Genomic DNA, 21,713 nt, shown 5'->3' with positions numbered 1-21,713 from the left:
CCCTAAACCTAACCCTAGCCCTAGCCGTAACCCTAACCCTAAGGCTAACCCTAACATTAACCCTAAGCCTAACTCTAACCCTATCCCTGACCCTAGCCATAACCCTAAGGCAAAACCTAACCCTAGCCCTAGCCCTAATTCTAAACCTAACCCTAACCCTAACCCTAGCCCTAGCCCTAACCGTAACCCTAACCCTAACACTAGCCCTAACCCTAGCCATAACCCTAAACCTAAGGCTAACCCTAACCCTAACTCTGAACTTAGCCGTAAGGCTAAACCTAACCCTAGCCGTAATCCCAACCCTAAAACTATCCCTAACACTAACCCTAACCGTAACTCAAACCCTAACCCTAATCCTAACCCTAACCCTAGCCCTAGCCATAATCCTAACCTGAACCCTAACACTAAACCTAAACTTAAACCTAGCCCTTGCTTTAACCCTAACCCTAAACCTAACCGGAACCCTAACCCTAGCCCTAGCCCTTATTTTAACTCTAACCCTAACCCTAACCCTAAGCCTAAGCCTCAGCCTAACCTTAAGATTAACCCTAACCCTAAGCCTAACACGAAACCTAACCCTAACACTAAGCCTAACCCTAAACCTAAGCCTAACTCTAACTCTAACCCTAACCCTAACTGTAGCCCTAACCCTAGCCGTAACCCTAAACCTAAGGCTAACCCTAACCCTAACTCTAAACCTAGCCGTACGCCTAACCTTAATCCTAACCGTCACCCTAATCTTAATCCTAAATCTAAGCCTAACACTTGCTTTAACTCTAACCCTAACCCTAACCCTAGCCGTTACCCTAACCCTAACCCTAAGGCTAACCCTAACTCTAACCCTAACCCTAGCCATAACCCTAAGCCTAAGGCTAACCTAATCCTAGCCCTAGTCCTAAAACTAACCCTAACCTTAGCCATTGCATTAAACCTAACCCTAACCCTAACCTAACCCTAACCCTTACCTTAACCCTAACACTCGCCCTAACTCTATCCCTAACCCTAGCCCTAACACTAACACTAACCCTAACCTTAACCTAACCCTAACCCTAGCTGTTGCTTTAATCCCAACCCTAAACCTAACTTAACCCTGACCCTAACCCTAACAATAACAATAACACTAACCCTAAAACTAACCCTAACCCTAACTTAAACCTAACCGTAACCCTAACCGTAACTCAAACCCTAACCCTAACCCTAATCCTAACCTTAGCCCTAGCCCTAAACCTAAACCTAACCATAACCCTAACCCTAATACTAACCCTAACCCTAAACCTAACCCTTGCTTTAACTCTAACCCTAACCCTCACCCTCACCCTCACCCTAACCCTGAGCCTAACCTTAACACTAACCCTAACCCTAACCCCCTAACCCTAGCCCTTACTTTAACCCTAAGCCTAACCGTAACCCTAACCCTAACCCTAAGCCTAACCCTAAGCCTAACCCTAAGCCTAACCCTAAGACTAACACTAAACCTAAGACTAACCCTAAACTTAACCCTAACCCTAAGCCTAAGCCTAAGCCTAACCCTAGCCCTAACCCTAGCCGTAACCCTAAAACTAAGGCTAACCCTAACCCTCACTCTAACCCGAGCCGTAAGCCTAACCCTAACTATAGCCGTAACCCTAACCCTAAACTTTGGGCTAACCCTAACCCTAACCCAAACCCTAGCACTAACCCTAAGCATAACCCTAAGCCTAACTCTAATCCTAGCCCTAAGCCTAGCCCTAACCCTAAACCTAGCCCTTGCTTTAAATCTAACCCTAACACTAACTTAACCCTAACCCTAACCCTAACCCTAGCCCTAACCCTAACTCTAACCCGAACCCTAGCCCTTGCATTAACCCTAACTCTAACCCTAATTTAAACCTGACCCTAACCCTGACCCTGACCCTGACCCTAACCCTAACCCTAAACCTATCCCTAACCCTAACCCTAACTTAACCCTAACTCTAACCCTAACTTTAACTTAAACCCGAACCCTAATCCTAACCCTAACCCTTACCCTCACCCTAACCCTGAGCCTAACCTTAACACTAACCCTAACTCTAACCCCCTAACCCTAGCCCTTACTTTAACCCTAAGCCTAAGCCTAAGCCTAACTATAAGCCTAACCCTAACCCCAGCCGGAACCCTTACCCTAAGGCTACCCCTAACCCTAACCCTCGCCGTAACCCTAACCCTAAGGCTAACCCTAACCCTATCCCTAGCCCTAGCCCTAACCCTAGCCGTAACCCTTAGGTGAAACCTAACGCTAGACCTAGTCCTAGCCCTAGCCCTAACCCTAACCCTAACCCTAGCCCAACCCTAACCGTAGCCCTAACCCTAATCCTAAACCTAGCCCTAACCCTAGCCGTAACCCTAAACCTAAGGCTAACCCTAACCCTAACTCTGACCCTAGCCCTAAGGCTAACCCTAACCCTAGCCGTAATCCTAACCCTAAAACTAACCCTAACCCTAACCGTAACTCAAACCCTAACCCTAATCCTAACCCTAACACTAAACCTAAACCTAAACCTAACCCTTGCTTTAACCGTAATCCTAAACCTAACCCGAACCCTAACCCTAGCCCTTATTTTAACTCTAACCCTAACCCTAACCCTGAGCCTCAGCCTAACCCTAAGATTAACCCTAAACCTAACCCTAACCCTAACCCTAAGCCTAAGCCTAACCCTAAGCCTAACTCTAACCCTAAACCTAACCCTAACCCTTACCCTAACCCTAACCCTAAGCCTAACCCTAAGCCTAACTCTAACCCTAAACCTAACCCTAACCCTAACCCTAACCCTAACCGTAGCCCTAACCCTAACCCTAACCCTAGCCCTAACCCTAGCCATAGCCCTAACCCTAAGGCTAACCCTAAACCTAACCATAGCCGTAACCCAAACCCTAACCCTAGCCGTAACCCTAATCCTAAGGCTTACGCTAACCCTAACCCTGAGCCTCAGCCTAACCCTAAGCCTAACCCTAACCCTAAGCCTAACACAAAACCTAACCCTAACACTTGGCCTAATCCTAAGGCTAACCCTAAGATTAACCCTAACCCTAACCCTAAGCCTAAACCTAACCCTAAGCCTAACTCTAACCCTCAAGCTAACCCTAACCCTAAACCTAACCCTAACCGTTGCCCTAACCCTAACCCTAAACCTAGCCCTAACCCTAGCCATAACCCTAAACCTAAGGCTAACCCTAACCCTAACTCTGACCCTAGCCGTAAGGCTAACCCTAACCCTAGCCGTAATCCTAACCCTAAAACTAACCCTAACCCTAATCGTAACCCTAACCCTAATCCTAACCCTAACACTAAACCTAAACCTAACCCTTGCTTCAACCCTAACCCTAAGCCTAAACCTAACCCTAAGGCTAACAAAAAACCTAACCCTAACACTAGGCCTAATCCTAAGGCTAACCCTAAGATTAACCCTAAACCTAACCCTAACCCTAACCCTTACCCTAACCCTAAGCCTAACCCTAAGCCTAACCCTAAGCCTAACTCTAACCCTAAACCTAACCCTAACCCTAACCGTAGCCCTAACCCTAACCCTAACCCTAGCCCTAACCCTAGCCGTAGCCCTAACCCTAAGGCTAACCCTAACCCTAACCCTAACCCTAGCCGTAACCCTAACCCTAACCCTAGCCGTAACCCTAATCCTAAGGCTTACCCTAACCCTAGCCCTAACCCTAGCCATAGCCCTAAACCTAAGGCTAACCCTAACCCTAGCTGTAACCCTAACCCTAAGGCTAACCCTAACTCTAACCCTAACACTAACCCTAGCCCTTACTTTAACTCTAACCCTGACCCTAAGCCTAACCCTAAGCCTAACCCTAACCCTAAGGCTAACCCTAACCCTAAGCCAAACACTAACACTAACCCTAACCCTAACCCTAAGCCTAAGCCTAACCCTAACCGTCACCATAGCCCTAACCCTAACCCTAACGGTAGCCCTAAACCTAGCCGTTACCCTAAACCTAATGCTAACCCTAACCCTAACTCTAACCCCAGTCGTAAGCCTAACCCTAACCCTAGCTGTAGCCCTAACCGAAAGGCTAACCGTAACCCTAACCGTAACCCTAACCCTATTGATGAAGGCTAGGTTTTCTTACTATTCAACAAGGCTTGCCATCTTCAAGATCCATGTGGGGGTAGAAAGGGAGAAAGTATATGAGATGCCAGCTTTGTAGTTCTAGCAAAAGTGTTTCAAAAGATAAAGGATATTTTTTTACCCTACCATGATGTTTTGAAAGGAGGTTTCGTTCTTTGATGACTGGTCATTGGGACGTACATACATCCAAACTGACTGTGCAAACACAGAAGCTTTGAGGAAAACCTTCAGGTAAGTTAATAAATGGAGGGTTTTTTTTGGTTGGGGGATGCAAGAAGGACACTGGGAGGACAGTGACCCCAACAGAACTTGGTACCTGACCCGTTTTTTCATCTGCTTCTGACTCTTGGTAGGATAACCTATTTGCTGTGTAAACACAATGCTGGTATCTCATTCAGTTTGCTCCAAGGTCTGTTTTGTGAAGCAGTCAAAGAGGGCCTCCTTCATGGATTGCTGCCTTGTCATGGCGAAGGGGCTTGAGTAACTCAGAGAAGCTATGGGCTATGCCGTGCAGGGACACCCAAGACGGACAGGACATAGTGGAGAGTTCCGACTAAATGCAATTCACCTGGAGTAGGAAATGGCAATGCCACTCCAGTATCTTTGCCAAGAACGCCCCATGATCAGAAACAAAAGGCTAAAAGATATGACGCTGGAAGATGGGCCCCTCAGGTCGGAAGGCGTCCAACATGCTACTGAGGAAGAGCGGAGGACAAGTACAAGTAGCTCCAGAGCTAATGAAGTGGTTGGGCCAAAGCCGAAAGGACGCTCAGCTGTGGACGTGCCTGGAAGTGAAAGGAAAGTCCAATGCTGTAAAGAAAAATACTGCATAGGAACCTGGAATGTAAGATCTATGAACCTTGGGAAGCTGGAGGTGGTCAAACAGGAGATGGCAAGAATAAACATCGACATCCTGGGCATCAGTGAACTAAAATGGACAGGAATGGGCGAATTCAGCTCAGATGATTATCATATCTACTACTGTGGGCAAGAATCCCGTAGAAGGAATGGAGTAGCCCTCATAGTCAACAAAAGAGTGGGAAAAGCTGTAATGGGATACAATCTCAAAAATGATAGAATGATGTCAATACGAATCCAAGGCAGACCATTCAACATCACAATAATCCAAGTTTATGCACCAACCAGCATTGCTGAGGAGACTGAAATTGAACAATTCTATGAAGATTTACAACACCTTCTAGAACTGACACCAAAGAAAGATGTTCTTCTCATTCTAGGGGACTGGAATGCTAAAGTAGGGAGCCAAGAGATAAAAGGAACAACAGGGAAGTTTGGCCTTGGAGTTCAGAACGAAGCAGGACAAAGGCTAATAGAGTTTTGTCAAGAGAATAAGCTGGTCATCACAAACACTCTTTTCCAACAACACAAGAGGCGACTCTATACATGGAAATCACCAGATGGGCAATATCGAAATCAGATTGATTATATTCTCTGCAGCCAAAGATGGAGAAGCTCTATACAGTCAGCAAAAACAAGACCTGGAGCTGACTGCAGTTCTGATCATCAGCTTCTCATAGCAAAATTCAAGCTTAGACTGAAGAGAGTAGGAAAAACCACTGGGCCACTCAGGTATAATCTAAACCAAATCCCTTATGAATACACAGTGGAAGTAAAGAACAGATTTAAGGAACTAGATTTGGTGGACAGAGTGCCTGAAGAACTTTGGATAGAGGCTCGTAACATTGTCCAGGAGGCAGCAACAAAAACCATCCCAAAGAAAAGGAAATGCAAGAAAGCAAAGTGGCTGTCCAATGAGGCCTTAGAAATAGCAGAGAGGAGAAGGGAAGCAAAATGCAAGGGAGATAGGGAAAGTTACAGAAACTTGAATGCAGACTTCCAAAGAATAGCAAGGAGAGACAAGAGGGCCTTCTTAAATGAACAATGCAAAGAAATAGAGGAAGATAACAGAAAAGGAAAGACCAGAGATCTGTTCAGGAAAATTGGAGATATTAGAGGAACATTTTGTGCAAAGATGAACATGATAAAAGACAAAAATGGAAGGGACCTCACAGAAGCAGAAGACATCAAGAAGAGGTGGCAAGAATACACAGAGGAATTATATCAGAAAGATTTGGATATCCCGGACAACCCAGACAATGTAGTTGCTGACCTTGAGCCAGACATCCTGGAGAGCGAAGTCAAGTGGGCCTTAGAAAGCCTGGCTAACAACAAGGCCAGTGGAAGTGATGGCATTCCAGTTGAACTATTTAAAATCTTGAAAGATGATGCTGTTAAGGTGCTACATTCAATATGCCAGCAAGTTTGGAAAACTCAACAGTGGCCAGGGGATTGGAAAAGATCAGTCTACATCCCAATCCCAAAGAAAGGCAGTGCCAAAGAATGCTCCAACTACCGTACAATTGCACTCATTTCGCATGCTAGCAAGGTTATGCTCAAAATCCTGCAAGGTAGGCTTCAGCAGTATGTGGACCGAGAACTCCCAGAAGTACAAGCTGGATTCCGAAGAGGCAGAGGAACTCGAGACCAAATTGCTAACGTGCGCTGGATTATGGAGAAAGCCAGAGAGTTCCAGAAAAATATCTACTTCTGCTTCATTGACTATGCGAAAGCCTTTGACTGTGTGGAGCACAGCAAACTATGGCAAGTTCTTAAAGAAATGGGAGTGCCTGACCACTTTATCTGTCTCCTGAGAAACCTATATGTGGGACAGGAAGCAACAGTTAGAACTGGTCATGGAACAACTGAGTGGTTCAAAATTGGGAAGGAGTACGGCAAGGCTGTATATTGTCCCCCAGCTTATTTAACTTATATGCAGAATACATCATGCGGAAGGCTGGACTGGAAGAAACCCAAGCCGGAATTAAGATTGCCGGAAGAAATATCAACAACCTCCGATATGCAGATGATACCACTCTGATGGCAGAAAGTGAGGAGGAATTAAAGAACCTTGTAATGAGAGTGAAAGAGGAGAGTGCAAAAAATGGTCTGAAGCTCAACATCAAAAAAACTAAGATCATGGCCACCGGTCCCATCACCTCCTGGGAAATAGAAGGGGAAGATATGGAGGCAGTGTCAAATTTTATCTTCCTGGGCTCCATGATCACTGCAGATGGAGACAGAAGCCCTGAAATTAAAAGACACCTTCTTCTTGGGAGGAAAGCGATGACAAATCTTGACAGCATGTTGAAAAGCAGAGACATCACCTTGACAACAAAAGTCAAAGCTATGTTTTTTCCTGTCGTGATGTATGGAAGTGAGAGCTGGACCATAAAGAAAGCAGACCGCCGAAGAATTGATGCCTTTGAATTGTGGTGCTGGAGGAGGCTCTTGAGAGTCCCCTGGACTGCAAGGAGAATAAACCTATCAATTCTAAAGGAAATCAACACTGAGTGCTCACTGGAAGGACAGCTCCTGAAGCTGAGGCTCCAGTACTTTGGCCATCTCATGAGAAGAAAAGAGTCCTTGGAAAAAACCTTGATGTTAGGAAGGTGTGATGGCAAGAGGAGAAGGGGACGACCGAGGATGAGATGGCTGGACAGTGTCTGCGAAGCAACCAACATGAACCTGACACAACTCCGGGAGGCAGTAGAAGACAGGAGGGCCTGGTGTGCTCTGGTCCATGGGGTCACGAAGAGTCGGACACAACTAAACGACTAAACACACACACAAAGAGGGCCATGAAGCAAAACAGGGACAGCCACAAACAGACCCTGGTGGCAGTGGTTCCCAGTGGCTCACTCTAAGCACCATAGGGGTGAGAGTTGGAGAAGAATATTACCTCACTCATTTTCCGACAGCACTCGGTGTGAATAAGTGGCAGAGAAAAGAGAAATGGGAAACTGGTAGTATTTACACATTGTAGCATCGTTTGTTTTCTTAATGGGCTAGAGGGTTTCTCTCTTGCACTTCTGGCTGCTGGGTGTTTATGACATTTGTCTCAAGCAGAGCAGAGGTTGCCTGGAAAATTCTGCTTCCTGGGGCAGAACGATTTTGCTCCCTCACCTGAGAAAATCCCATAAAGTTCTCTGCCTGGAAGCCAAATTAAGTCAAATAGCTAACAATCGTCTTTGCTTTTGTGACACCAAAATTCAACCGGTAGGACCATCGCTGAAAGAGAGGCACATGTTATGGTTCCACATTCAGAAATGGCAGCAGCCGTGCAGCATCCCCATGTGTTTTGTGAGGCAAGGGTGTTTTGTCTAAAATTCTCTGTTTGCAAAGGACTCTTTCTGAATAGCTTCCCATCACCCAAATCCCCCTCCTGTGGGCTTGGAGTGTGCTCAGCATGTCTGCAGAGTGATATGGTCTCATGCTGCATATATACCATCCCAACTGCGGACTCCTTGGACAGTGCATTCATATATCTATCTATGGGTGGTTGTGTACTCTGATTATGTACTGTGGAGCTCAGCCATGTACTATGCCCTGTCATGCCAATGTGGGTCAGAGGACTGTGAACACAGAGAGCTTTTCCTCCTTCCACTGAAGTCTATAGACACAAAAAGGCCCCATGCCAGGCCTGAGCCTAGTAAGCAAAGCAGAGCCATGGACATGGATTGAAGGGATACAGGATTTCACATAAGTGTGCCCTGCCCACATAAACCACACAGGATTCTACCCAAACGTCACCATTTTCATCAGCGAAAGGGCTAGAGTGCTCTTCCAGAGTACCTATAGTTGCAAATGGAAATCAGGAGTACCGCTAGCATCATGGGGCTTCTGAGGAATCTGTTATCCCTCACAGTCAGTGAATTTTCAGAAGAGAAGCAATAAAGAAGTGCTTTATTCTGTTGAATAACCTAAATGGTGTGAATCTGTGCCAGCCTATGACTTTAACAGGTACTAAGGTACACCTACTGCAAACCATGAATATTACTCAAAGAGGCCTCTATGAAATGGAAGAATTATATTATTGTTATTATATTACCGTCATTACCAGATTCTATAAAATGGATGTCATTAGGAACAGGCATATTTTACATGATCCATTAATAGTTTATCTCACCATCAGGTCCACCCTACTTAATGTTGTCCTAAGTGAGGTCAGACTGATCCTCCAAAATACAAGACCACTTTAGGATGGACATCTTAAGGGAGTTCATCACCGTCCTTGACTACTGATTATGAAAAGGAGGCCTATGTGCCCAAAGTTTCCTCAAAAATATTACAACTTTCTTTTCAAATATGTGTGCGCCTTTCTGTGCCTTCGTGCGTGTGTGTGAAGCACACACAAAAGGAATTGAAGATTGAAGCTGGGCTGCTTTAACAGCAGGGAGAAAAGTCTGCTGTGCTTCTTGCCCTTCCCAATTTGCTGCCTTCACAACTTGCAACATGGGTGCAACAGATAGCAAGTCCTGACAGGCAAATGAGTGACACCTGTCAAAATGCTCTCCCTCCATCATGATGGGAGCTGGGGAAGATAGTATATTCTAATAACTGCAAGGCACCAATCATAAATTGTTGCCTCCCTGTATCAAGGAATACAAATGGTAAAGATAGCAAATTCTGACAGGAAAGTGACAGCCATCAACATTTCCTGGAAGTACCTGCCTTATATCAGGCTGCAAAATGATATAATCGTCATCTCCCCACTGAAAGCATGTGCATGCTGGAAGGCTTGGAGATATATATTTTTTTGTGAGATCTTATTTCTTTCTTTTCCCCCAAATTAAGCCCTGGGATCTCATTTCCTTCCACCTTTGCTTAGTGAAAAAGCAGAGTGGCGAAGCTAGTACCCCTTCATGCACTTAAAATGTTCCTCCATTGGCCTCCTGTGGTCTGTATAGATTTCCAGAGTGGGCAAGAAGAGGTCATTTTTGAAGTATTTGGGTCAAACCAGGGATTTATTTATTTGTTACATTTGAAGTACTGGGTCAGGGAAAGATTTTGCGTGGTTCACTTTGATAGTTTCTCAAATATTGGACATTTTGGTAAAAACTTGCCAGATTCTTATGGTAACCAGCCGAGCAGGCAGGGCTGGAATGAAGATTGGAACAGGAATTTGGTGGTGTTTTGATATTCGCTCTTCTCCAATATTTGCTACACAATCCTCTGAACGAAGGATGCATTAGAAAATGCACAAAGTATCATTACACAGGGGAAAAGTTTTGCCAACATGTGTATATTGGGCAAAATTACAGATAAAAATGCACATGTTAGGAGAAACACACAAACCCCAAGAATTGATAGGGTGGACAAACTCACATTGGAAAGCAAGGAGAACATAAAGCAACGTCTGCTGGGTAGCTCAGGGATTCAGGCCTCTGGCGGCAGAGCCAGAGATTGGGAGTTCATTTCTCCCCACGCTGTTTCCTTGAGGATGCAATAATCTAGAGCAGGGGTCAGGGAACTTTTTTACCTTTTACCCCCCCTCCCCAATTTATATACGCTGACATTACCCCCTTGATTTGAAAGGAAGGAAATCATACATTATTTGAATGCAAAATATTGTTGAATCTATACAGACTGTGCACTGAACTAGCAGGCTGCACCAAATTTAATAAAGATGTGCACTATTTTTGCTGGAACACATTGCACTCCAGCTATGGGGTGATATAGGGTGTAGTAAGGTATCCAACATGCTTAGCAAGTTGCATTAAATTTTTGCTAACTTGCAGAGGATTTAATCATCTACAGTGGCTGCCAGAGTGCTGCTAGCAATGACATGCTTGCTAGAGATAGCCAAGGTAGAGGGGGGGGGCTTTCCTACCACTTCAATCATTCTGTGTGTGGTGTGCAAAAAGGAACAAACCCGACTAAAGGTCATGTCACCCACCCTGGTGTCACAGCCCAATATCAAAGGACCAGTGCACTATTTTTTTTTATCATCATCAATGGAAAGCTCAGCAGTGGCCATGGGATTGGAAAAGATCAGTCTACATCCCAATCCCAAAGAAGGGCAGTGCCAAAGAATGCTCCAACTACCGTACAATTGCACTCATTTTACATGCTAGCAAAGTTATGCTCAAAATCCTACAAGGTAGGCTTCAGCAGTATGTGGACCGTGAACTCCCAGAAGTACAAGCTGGATTCCGAAGGGGCAGAGGAACTAGAGACCAGATTGCTAACATGCGCTGGATTATAGAGAAAGCCAGAGAGTTCCAGAAAAAACATCTACAGTACTTCTGCTTCATTGATTATGCAAAAGCCTTTGACTGTGTGGACCACAGCAAACTATGGCAAGTCCTTAAACTGAAATGGAAGTGCCTGACCACCTTACCTATCTCCTGAGAAATCTATACGTGGGACAGGAAGCAACAGTTAGAACTGGATATGGAACAACTGATTGGTTCAAAATTGGGAAAGGAGTACGACAAGGCTGTATATTGTCCCCCTGCTTATTTAATTTATATGCAGAATACATCATGCAAAAGGCAGGATTGGAAGAATCCCAAGCCAGAATTAAGATTGCCAGAAGATATATCAACAACCTCAGATGTGCAGATGATACCACTCTGATGGCAGAAAGTGAGGAGGAATTAAAAAAACTCTTGATGAGGGTGAAAGAGAAGAGCGCAAAAAACGGCCTGAAACTCAACATCAAAAAAACTAAGATCATGGCCACTGGTCCCATCACCTCCTGGCAAATAGAAGGGGAAGATATGGAGGCAGTGACAGATTTTACTTTGCTGGGCTGCATGATCACTGCAGATGGTGACAGCAGCCACAAAATTAAAAGACACCTGCTTCTTGGGAGGAAAGAGATGACAAACCTATTATGACTTGTCAGAAAGATAAGTAAAGCAAATTAAGTGTGAGCTTTCACTAGAAGCTAAAATAACCAAACAAAGGGCACTGTACTACAGTGGCATCATAAGAAGAGAAGCTCACTGGAAAAGGTAGCAATGCAGGAAAAAGTGCAATGCAGTAGGAAAAGAGGAAGACTGCACATGAGATGGATTGACTCAATAAAGAAACTCTCAGTCTTTTGTTTGGTGCTGCAAAGTAGGACCAGGAGCAGAAAGACTGGGATTCAGATTTTTGGAATAAACTATGATATCTTGTCTGCTTTGGGGATGAGAAATAGAGAAATGTGATTGCTACACACTTCAGAATTCTGTTGTTCTCAGAAAAAACTGCAGAGCTAAATGCAGTGGAGATTAAATTTGAGAAGTTTCCATTTTTCATGGTTTTATGAAAGAGTCAAGTCTCTCTCACACACACACGTACAAACGCGGGCACACACACAAACCCTTCCTCCCTCAATTTTCAACAATTAGTTGCTTCAGTTCACTATGTCCATTTCCTCTCATTACATTTAAACAAGCTTGATGAAGCCACCCTTTCCCCCCTTAGTTCAAGCCTTCCATCCTTTTTGCCTGTTCCTTTTTTTTCAGTTTTGAGTCAGTCTCTCTCTCTCTCTCTCTCTCTCTCTCTCTCTCTCTCTCTCTCTCTCTCTCACACACACACACACACACACAATTTTCTACATACATTTAAACAAGTTGATGAAGCCACTCATCGCTCTCTCACACCTTCCTTCCCTCCTTAATTGCAGCTTTCCCTTGTTGTGCTTGCAGTCACCTCTGGAGGGAGCAGTCATTCACAAGCCGGATTGACTGCTGGGGGCTGTTCTACAGCTGTAACCAATCAAGCCACCTTATCTCTGTTCTCTAAACGAATGGAGGATTTACAAGTGCTGCAACCAAGGAAGGAGGGAAGAGGTGGCTTCCAGTTTGAGGTTTGGCTGCAGGGGTGGGTGGGGGTGGGGGTGGGGTAGTGCTCTGCTCATTACCCCCAGGATTTTCATTTTTACCCAATTTGGGGTAATTTACCCCATTCCCTGACCACTGATCTAGAGGGTCCCTTCCTGCTCTGCAGCTCTAAGATTATTAGCTGGCTGGATAGCTCGGGGATTTTAGTCTCTGGCTGCAGACTTAATGATCCCGAGGGTCCCTTCCAGCTAAAATGATGATGATTGTACAATTTCTAGACTTAGAACCCACCTTTCCACTAAGGGGTTTAAGATGCCGGAGGCAGTCTTCCTCACCAGCCCCAAACACCTTGCTTTTATCCTCACAAGAATCTTGTGGGATGAGCAAGAGTGAGGACTTATGACTGATGCAAGATCACATTGCAATCTGAGTGGGATGCAAATCCTGGTCTCTCCTCAGTCTTAGGTCACTATTCTCACCATTATGCTATATTGTGTTTGGGAAACTGCGGGGTGAGCACAGAACTATTTTAGCACTATATGCAAGAACATTAAAAGTCACTAAATTCAAAGAAGGGAAATATATGGCCTTAAAAAAAAACAGTTTGAAAACTTTATATTATTACACATGTTGTATGAGGACAGTTCCAGATGACATTAAGCAGAACACTGTGAGGGAAAACACCAGTTCTTACATTTTATTACTGCTGGGTAGATAAGAATTGGGAATGGAAAGCTAATATGAATGCTTCACGCATATCACCTACTGTGCAAATTAATATTTTAACCTGATGTTCCATATCAGAAATCTAGTTCTTAGCAATTAGAGATAAATTATTCATAAGTGTGTACTTCTATATGAGGTTGCATATAAACTTATATTAGACGACTGGATAGCTCAGAGAGTTAGGTAGCTGGCTGTACAAGCAAAGGTTGGGAGTTCAATTCTCCACTGGGCCTCTTGGGAGTAGAGCCAGCCTGTGTGGCCTTGGACAAGCTGCACAGTCCCAGGGTGCCCACAGAAGAAGGGAATGGTCAACGACTTTTGAGTAATCTCTCTCTGGAAAACCCTGAAAAGGGTGTCCATACGTCATAATACCATTAGTATTCTTAGTAGAAGTCTTAATATATTTTACCATGCCTTTGCCTATGTTCAGAGTGGATTTTTTAATACCCCGCTAACCTACCAACCATTCCAATATAACTAAATATTTATATATTTATATGTTTGTTTGTTTGTTTATACCCCGCCTATCGTTCAACTAGAAGAAATGCTATTAAGGCAAGGGGAGAAAGAATAGAAGACTTACTTGTCCTTCTGTCAAAAAGGAGAATGAGCACTTAAATATCATTTTTGTTCCAAATATTTTAACTATTATTGCTACTATATTATTTTCAGCTGAACAACCAGGAGATGGGTCTTGCAGCATGACTTCCAGGAAATTTACTTAAAAGTAACCCCCATTTAATTCAACTGGACTTACATGAGAAGTACAATTGTACACAGAAACTAAAATGGATCACATAATATAATGGGAGGGGGGTCATTTTGGAATCCAACTGATTCCAAGGGGAATGTGAAATATATTTTAACTCTGTCTACTCAGAGTGTGCAAAATGTTCAGTTTTGCTCAGAACAGATTATATCCTGCTTCTACTTTGACTACGTTAACATCTTCAGCACCCTGACTGATTGATTTAAAATATCTATGTCACCGTTCTCCTAAAGTATCCAAGGTGGCCTATAGCATTAAAAGAAACAAAGTTAAAAGGTAAATAATAAATTATTGCAATATTAGAAAAGCGTTAAACAGATATCATATCAAAACGCATAAATAAGAGCAACATTAACAGCTCAAATAAAACAATAGAACAAAAGGCAAAAAATATATAGGACAATTTAAAAAATGCACAAGTGTTGTGGCACCTTAAAGAGTATGACATTTCAATGTAAGCATTCATGGACCTTGAGCCCCACTTCTTAATATCCATGAATGCTTACATTAAAATATAATAGCTAGTCTTGAAGGATTCCCACTGTGGTGTAGTGGATAGAGCGATGGACTGGGACTTTCCTGAACGCTGTTTGAATCCCTACTCAACCATGGAAACTGATTGGGGGAGCAGAGGGTAAAATACACTCCTTAAATACTTCAATTACCTTGAAAACCCCATTAGGATCACTATAAGTCAGTTCCGACTTGACCACACAGAACACACACAAGGTACTACAACACTTTCCCCCCCTCTTTTTAAAATTTGTCTGTTCTTTTTGCCTAATATGCCTGCAGGGACTAACACGACCATCTCTTCTAAAACAAAATAAAGCCATCCCTTTAAATATAGTAACCCCCTTGATCAACCAGTCATTTAGAGGAAAGCCTGGCTGATCCACTTATGAAACCTCCCCCTTCCCCTCCAATGGTTGCATGACCAGAAAATGAAATATATCTTCATACTGTATTCTGGAAGTCTATAAATCGCTTTGATATTTAACCTGCACCCACCCACCCACTTGGGAGGGGGTCTGGCAGAGAAGAAGGGCTCAGGGCTTACAATATCCAACACTAGTTCTGCTTTAAACCAAAGTTTTGTAAGTATTTTCTTATTTAGAAAATTCCCAGACTCCCCCAAGTGGAGAGCTAGGAAATGCAGCTCTGAAGATGCTGCAAGGCAGAGATCCCTCCTGGTAGTCATTAAACCCCTGCATTCTGAGGCAGACCATCCTTCTCATTAGCTCTAGAACATTTGTTTGACAAGAATGTGTGTGTGTGTGTGTGTGTGTGTGTGTGTGTGTGTGTGTGTCCTCTTGCAAGCTGATATGTTGTGCAAATCTTGTGTCTTGACAATTTTTGAAGACTTGGTCAGGTCACCAAGAACCACTTGTCACCTGAAACCTTGACAAAAGGGCTTACTGTAAAAATGGAAGTGGGGGGGGAGGAAGCTGTATTAAAGCTTCATGAAAAATACAAGTGGATCTTCCTGACTCTTTTTTTTTGTTTGTTTGTTATTCATGTGCATTTTGAAGTGTTTGTGTGCAATAGGAATTACTCCCAGGGACACCTGTCCAAAATGGCAGCCTCCCTCTTACTGGACATTAGTGAGTCTTTCTTCGAAATAAGAGAGCCTAGGACTGTAGCCTTACACAAATATCGCAGGAGTGAGGGGGTGCCCGCTGTGGAGTAGCAGATAGAGTGATGGACTAGGACTTTGGATGCCGGGTTCGAATCCCCACTTGGCCATAGAAACTCCCTGGGACGTTGGAACTGGTAAAACCACTACTTAAATATCCCACTTATCATGTAGGCCCTATTAGGATCGCTCTAGGTACGTTCATAACAACAAACGTTACTAGGAGGGTTTTCTTTAGGACAGCGGTCCCTGCACATTTACTCCGGAGCAAGGGTTTAGAGGTAGGGGGTTACTCATCGCGGTCAGTTCTCCGAGGCGAAGCCCGGAAGCCTCTCCCTGTCTGTCTACTCAAAAGTTAAGTCCCGACGGGGCTTATTACCCCCAGGTAAGGGCGGGTCGGATCGCAGCCGGTGTGTCTAGGGCAGCGAGGAGCACTTCTAATGTTCTGCCAGATGTTACAATAGGTATAACGCTGAGATTAAAAGCAGCAGGGAAAAGTGCGAAGAGCAATATCTCTTCCAGACGGGCAATCATCCTCACCGTCTTTCTCTGGCTCGCGGGCTGTTGCTCCCACCCTTTCCCCCTCGCCCTCCGCGCTGCCAAGCCAGGCTCCGGCCCGCGTGCTCGCTCGCAAGGGAGCCCAGACCCCGGCCAGCCCGGGTTCAGCGCGAACGAAGCAAAAGTCTCGGGAAATCCCCGCAAGCAGGACAGGTCCGCCGGCTACTATTGATCCCTTTAAGTGTCTGCTAATGAGACCCGTTTATAAGCAATCAAGGACGCTCGCCAGAGGAGCGCCGAGGTGGATAAGGAACTCCCAGCGAGACAGACAGACAGACAGACACAGAGAGAGAGAGAGAGAGAGAGAGAGAGAGAGAGAGAGAGAGAGAGAGAGAGAGGCGGAAAGGGGGCATGGTTTTTCGAGCGCCGTCCTGAAAGGGTTAAGCGGCTCCAGGGTGCAAAAAAGGGGCTGCGGGGGGGCGTGGCAGTGAAGGGACGCACGAAAAAGGGGCGGGGAGGTCGGTCGGGAAGTATAAAAGGCGGGCGACGGCGCTTGGCAGGCGAAGCTGTCTCCTCGTGGCCGAGAGAGGGAGGGAGGCAGGGGAGTCCTCGAAGGGAGGGGCTGCACGGGGCGGTTGCAAGCTTTTCCCGGCTCTCTCCGCTTGGCGTAGCGTTACGCAGGGAGGAGGAAGCGGGAAGCGCTTTCTGTGTTAGTGGGTCACTGGAGGCCCGGACTGAGGCTCTCGGAGGCCCGAGAGGGTCGGTCGCTGGCGCCGTTTGGGCGGGAAACGACTGTGGGCAGCGCCTGAGGGTGGGTGCGGGACAAAGGAGAAGAGCAGAGCAAACCGTGGGGCCTTCTGCCGAGAGGGCTAGCCCCACGGCGGCGGGGAAACCCCGAGGCAAGCCCCTGAAGAGGCCGGGCCTCCTCCCACCCAAGCCCTCGGTCCTCGGGGAGACTGCCGTTGCCTAAGGAAGCTCCCTGGAACCGCCCGCCGGGTGAAAGAGCCACGCCGCTGCCCTTCCCGCCTCCCTCAAGTCACTTCCCCGCGAGAAAAAAAAATCAGTCCCTCAGAAAGCACCGAAGGCGGAATACACTCCACCTCCCCACCCGTCTTCCCTAACCAGGAATTGGCGGGACACCAACATGGGGGGCGGGGGTTGCGAGGCGAGGAGAGCGGCTGCAAGTTTCACCGGCCGGCCGGCCGGGGGCGTGGGGGCACTGCCCCTAACGGGGAGCCTTCCCTCGGCCACTTGGAGACAAATACGGGCCTGGCCCCTCTCCGACACGAAATAACCCCTTTCCAGGCTTCTTTGCCCCGCCCGGACTTTCCTCCAGCATTAGCCGCTCTTGTGGACAGGGGTTGCCTTCGCTTCCTCTCCCCGTTCGAGATTCTCCCCGCTGTTGCCCCCCCCCCCACGGCCCCGTTCCCCCTCCCGCGCTTTTTCCTGAGGAGGGCTTGAGCCCAGGACAGTGGGCGGGCGGGAAGGAGTACCTGGGGTGGGCGAGTGGCGGCCGACGGGGGAAGGCGGCGTGTGCGCCCGACCGCCCTCCTCCCGGCGGCTGCCTGGCTCAGCCCAGCGCCTCCCGCCCTGCCATTGGCTCCGTGCAGCGGAGCGGCAAGGCGGCGCGCTATAATAGCGCCCTGCCGGCGCGAGGCAGCCGCTCAGACTCCGTCGGCGAAGCTCGGGAGAGAGAGAGAGGCCGAGGCGGCCAACGCGGCCGTTCCACCGCCGTCGCCGCCTCCTCCTCCTCCGGGGAGCCCAGCGCTGACAAAGCGAGCGAGCGGAGGAAAAGGCAGCCAGGATCCGGCCCCTGCCTGCCGGCGCCTCCTCCTCCTCCTCCTGCTGGTGCTCTTGCTGCCGTTGCCGGCGAGCTCTCGGCTCGCCCTGCGGAAAGGAGGCAGAGCCAGGCTCCTCCGGCGCCTGCAGCGGCTGCCTCGGCCGTCGCCGGAGAGATCACCCGCGGAGGGAAGGCAGGCAGGCAGGCTTGCGCTCGGACGTCCGGTCTTCCCTCCAGCCTCGCCCCGCGCTCCTCGCTCCAGCCGCCGCCGCCAGCAGCAGCAGCACCAACATCCGGCGGCTCCCAGGGCTCGCCTGACCGGCGCCCTTGGGGTGCATGGAAACGGCTGCTGCAGCCCACGCGGCGGCGGCGGCGGCGGCGGCTGCCCCATGGAGTGTTATTACATTGTCATCAGCTCGGCGCACCTCAGCAATGGGCACTTTCGCAACATCAAGGGGGTTTTCCGAGGTCCGCTCAGCAAAAACGGCAACAAAACTCTGGTAAGTGCGCCTTTGTTTCCGTCTTTCCGCCTCCCGGCCTCGTCCTCTGTCTCCCGCGCCGCCGCCGCCGCCGCCGCCTCGGTTCCTGGGTGCTTCGTCGCGGAGGCTGCTCGGGATTCAGCACCCGCGAGTCCTGGACAGCTCCGAGCGGCGCCCGATCGGAGGGGACTCTCTCCCGGGACTCTCGCCCAGGTCGCTTGGTAGCATCCAGATGGTCCCTAATGGCAGTGAAAGGGCAGGAGCCGAGGGGACCCCGCCCGGGGGGTTGTCCAGCACCCCCTCGCTCTCATTCCCTCCCCTCCCCGCTTGTTTTCTCCGTAGACTTCACTTGTGGCTCTCCCACCCCACAGGGCTTTCAGAGAGGCTTGTTGTGTTCAGGCCAGACTGAGGATAACTTGGTGTAAACTTCTCCAACGAGGTTTAGTCTTTCAGAAGGGGCAGGGTCCGTCTTGCGTTTCGATCTGGTTCTTACCCTGCAATGAGTCGTGGAGTCGCCTGATTTAGATGCAGAAAGCGAAAGAGGGGTCCAAAGAGGTGTAATACAGTTTTCTAGTTTTTGACCAGAGGATTGTAGAAGAATGATGATGACTGGACAAGTTAAGAACATATCTTCTCATCCCATTAAAGGAGTGGAGGAAGCAACTTTTGGCTTCCGAAGGACAACTTGATCAAATCTGTCTTAAGTGCTCTGGCTGGGATGTCACCCCTTTTGGGCATAGTGAGGTTCCTGGCTTGGCATGACCATTAGTGAACATCATGGAATGGCCCGTGATCAACACATGCGTTACAGAGGCAATCAGGGAAATGGCTTTTGTACATTCAGGCTGTTGGCCAAATTGCATTTGGTGTTTATTGGAGTGGTGATTCTTGACTTGGCCTTAGATACATTCGCTAGCCCAAGCTTGGTTTGTCATAGTGTGGTCTGGCTTGTTCTACCTCACTCTTGGAGAGAGAGAGAGGCAGCAGAAAGAAATTCTTTCTGAAGAACTTCAGCTTTCTTTTATATGACTCATGGCATGTAGGAAGACAACTGACCGCAGGACTCCAGGGATCTCAGCCAAACTCTTGTATATGTCAGAGAGATCCTTGTGAAGTGCTTTAGTTTATTCATTTATTTACTCCTCTTTATAAGCCTCCGTAAAAGGACTCAAGGCAGTTCACAAGGTTAACACAAGTAAAATTAAAACACAATAAATAATGCATTAAAACAAATTAAACTACCATAGTAATCAAATATGCCGAGTGATTAAAAGCATTAACTTGAACAACAAATTTACAAGCTGGAATAGCTGAACCCTCAAAAGCTAAAATTAGCATTCAGTTTAGAGTACAGTTTTGCAGAGTAATATTGTATGGGAAAACACAACTTTCTCATTACTTTCTGGTTGTGAAACTTTTCTATGTTGACAAGGAAATGGGTAGTTCACCACACCTCTCTTTCATGGGAGAAGTGCTCCTTTTTGTTGTTTTTGTCATCTCTATGAGTGCTGAACATGTAGATACAAAGATTGGCAAAGTTTGAACCAAATCCTAAAATAGTTTGTGCAATCAGGCTTAATAGAAATAACAGTGGCTGGGAGAAAGTACATCAACTGTTTTTCCATACTAGATGTTTCAAACCCTCTTCAGTAACATGACCTTATTTCCTTAAAATATCCTGTTTGCTCATATTTTATCAAAAGGGGATGGCAAGAACACATTGGCAGAACTGCACATGCACAGACAGGTATTAATATAATAAAAGGGAAAATATTACATTTGAAACATGCCACTTGTTCTTTCCTTCCAATTCTTCAAAGGAGGAGGCCAAAATGTTTCATTGATAAAATTCTGGTGCAATATATAAACAGCTCTTGCTCATCTGAATTCATATTGATTAAACTCTGTCAAATTTTGTTTGCCACTTTTAGTAAACTCTATGCTTTGGAAGAAAATAGCTTTTGTTGCTACTTATCACTGTGCATCTTTGATAACTAATGCCATGATTCTATGCATAGTTACTGAGGGTTAAGTCCCAAGCACACCTACTGAACGGTAGTTTTAAGAAATTGTAAGTAGGAGCAGAAGTTGAAATGGACTTAAAGCCAAAATGTAGGTAACTAAATCCATTCCAATGGACAGTACTTAGGATTTGCACCAGAGTGTATAAAGATGCCCGCAGACAAGTTTACATATCACTTTGATATATAGTTGATTCATTTTAATTTATTTGTTTAAATTTTATCCCACCTTTTCATCCAGTGGAGAAGTAGTTGCAAGGATCTGTCTGGTCAGATGGTATGTGTCATTTTTGAATATCATGACTATCATACTCTAAAGCTTTGTTATACATTAAATATTTTGTTATTTCCATGCAGCACTTCTGAAAAAATTCATTGTCTGCTGCTTATTCAACACATTTAGGAACAAATGTAAATTTTCTTAAGAATGAGTATACCTTATTGTATTGTTATTTAAAAAAGGCACACAATGACAACAATTCATGAATCTAGACATAATAGTTTTCTGCCCCCAGGTGGTCTGATAAGTGGTTAGATTGGGCTTTGCCTCAGATATAATTTGGTTTTTACATTTGCAGAGTTTTTTCTTTCCTTTTTTAAAAAAAAGTAATTTAATGATACTGATACAGCAGACTTCTTGAAAGGTAATATAAGGGGAATCTGCTTATAATACAATGTAATGCTCTCAAGATGAAATTCACTTCTCTTTGAAAGCAAATGCAAAGTTCACAGAGTTCACAGAGCCAATCAACCTGCATGCAGATGTACCCCTCAAACATAACTGAATGTAGAAAATCTTACCAGGAAGATTCGGATTTTTCATTAAAAGTCTATATAATTTTGAGTGTCTTTTTTCTGTGGTGGATAGAATGCGTAGATTGCATTTATTGGAAAATAAAAGAGCAGAAAAAAATTAGAACTGTTATCCGCTAAACGAGATAATGGGATATTTATTTCATCAATGTGTCAACTACATCTGCATGATTTTGCATATTATTCAAGGGAGGGTAGAATTTGTTGTTCGGTGGAGGCTGTCTATTATGAGAGGAATGGAGAGCCTGTGGT

The 21,713-nt window shown here is 45.9% G+C and overlaps 1 protein-coding gene across 1 annotated transcript in view; it reads left to right on the top strand.

The window, feature by feature from the left end:
- Positions 1 to 17,872: 17,872 nt before the first annotated feature.
- ZNF804A (zinc finger protein 804A) overlaps positions 17,873 to 21,713 on the top strand; it is a 292,804-nt gene continuing 288,963 nt past the window's right edge. Inside the window, exon 1 of the mRNA XM_020810961.3 lies at positions 17,873 to 18,648. Within this exon, the coding sequence (XP_020666620.3) occupies positions 18,538 to 18,648 (111 nt within the window). The 5' untranslated portion in view covers positions 17,873 to 18,537. The remainder of the gene's footprint in view (positions 18,649 to 21,713) is intronic.

Source organism: Pogona vitticeps, chromosome 1 (assembly GCF_051106095.1).
Source record: "Pogona vitticeps strain Pit_001003342236 chromosome 1, PviZW2.1, whole genome shotgun sequence".
In the NCBI taxonomy this organism is placed as follows: Eukaryota; Metazoa; Chordata; class Lepidosauria; order Squamata; family Agamidae; genus Pogona; species Pogona vitticeps.
The sequence above is the reverse complement of the archived record's forward strand: the minus strand, read 5'-3'. Positions and strand labels throughout refer to the sequence as shown.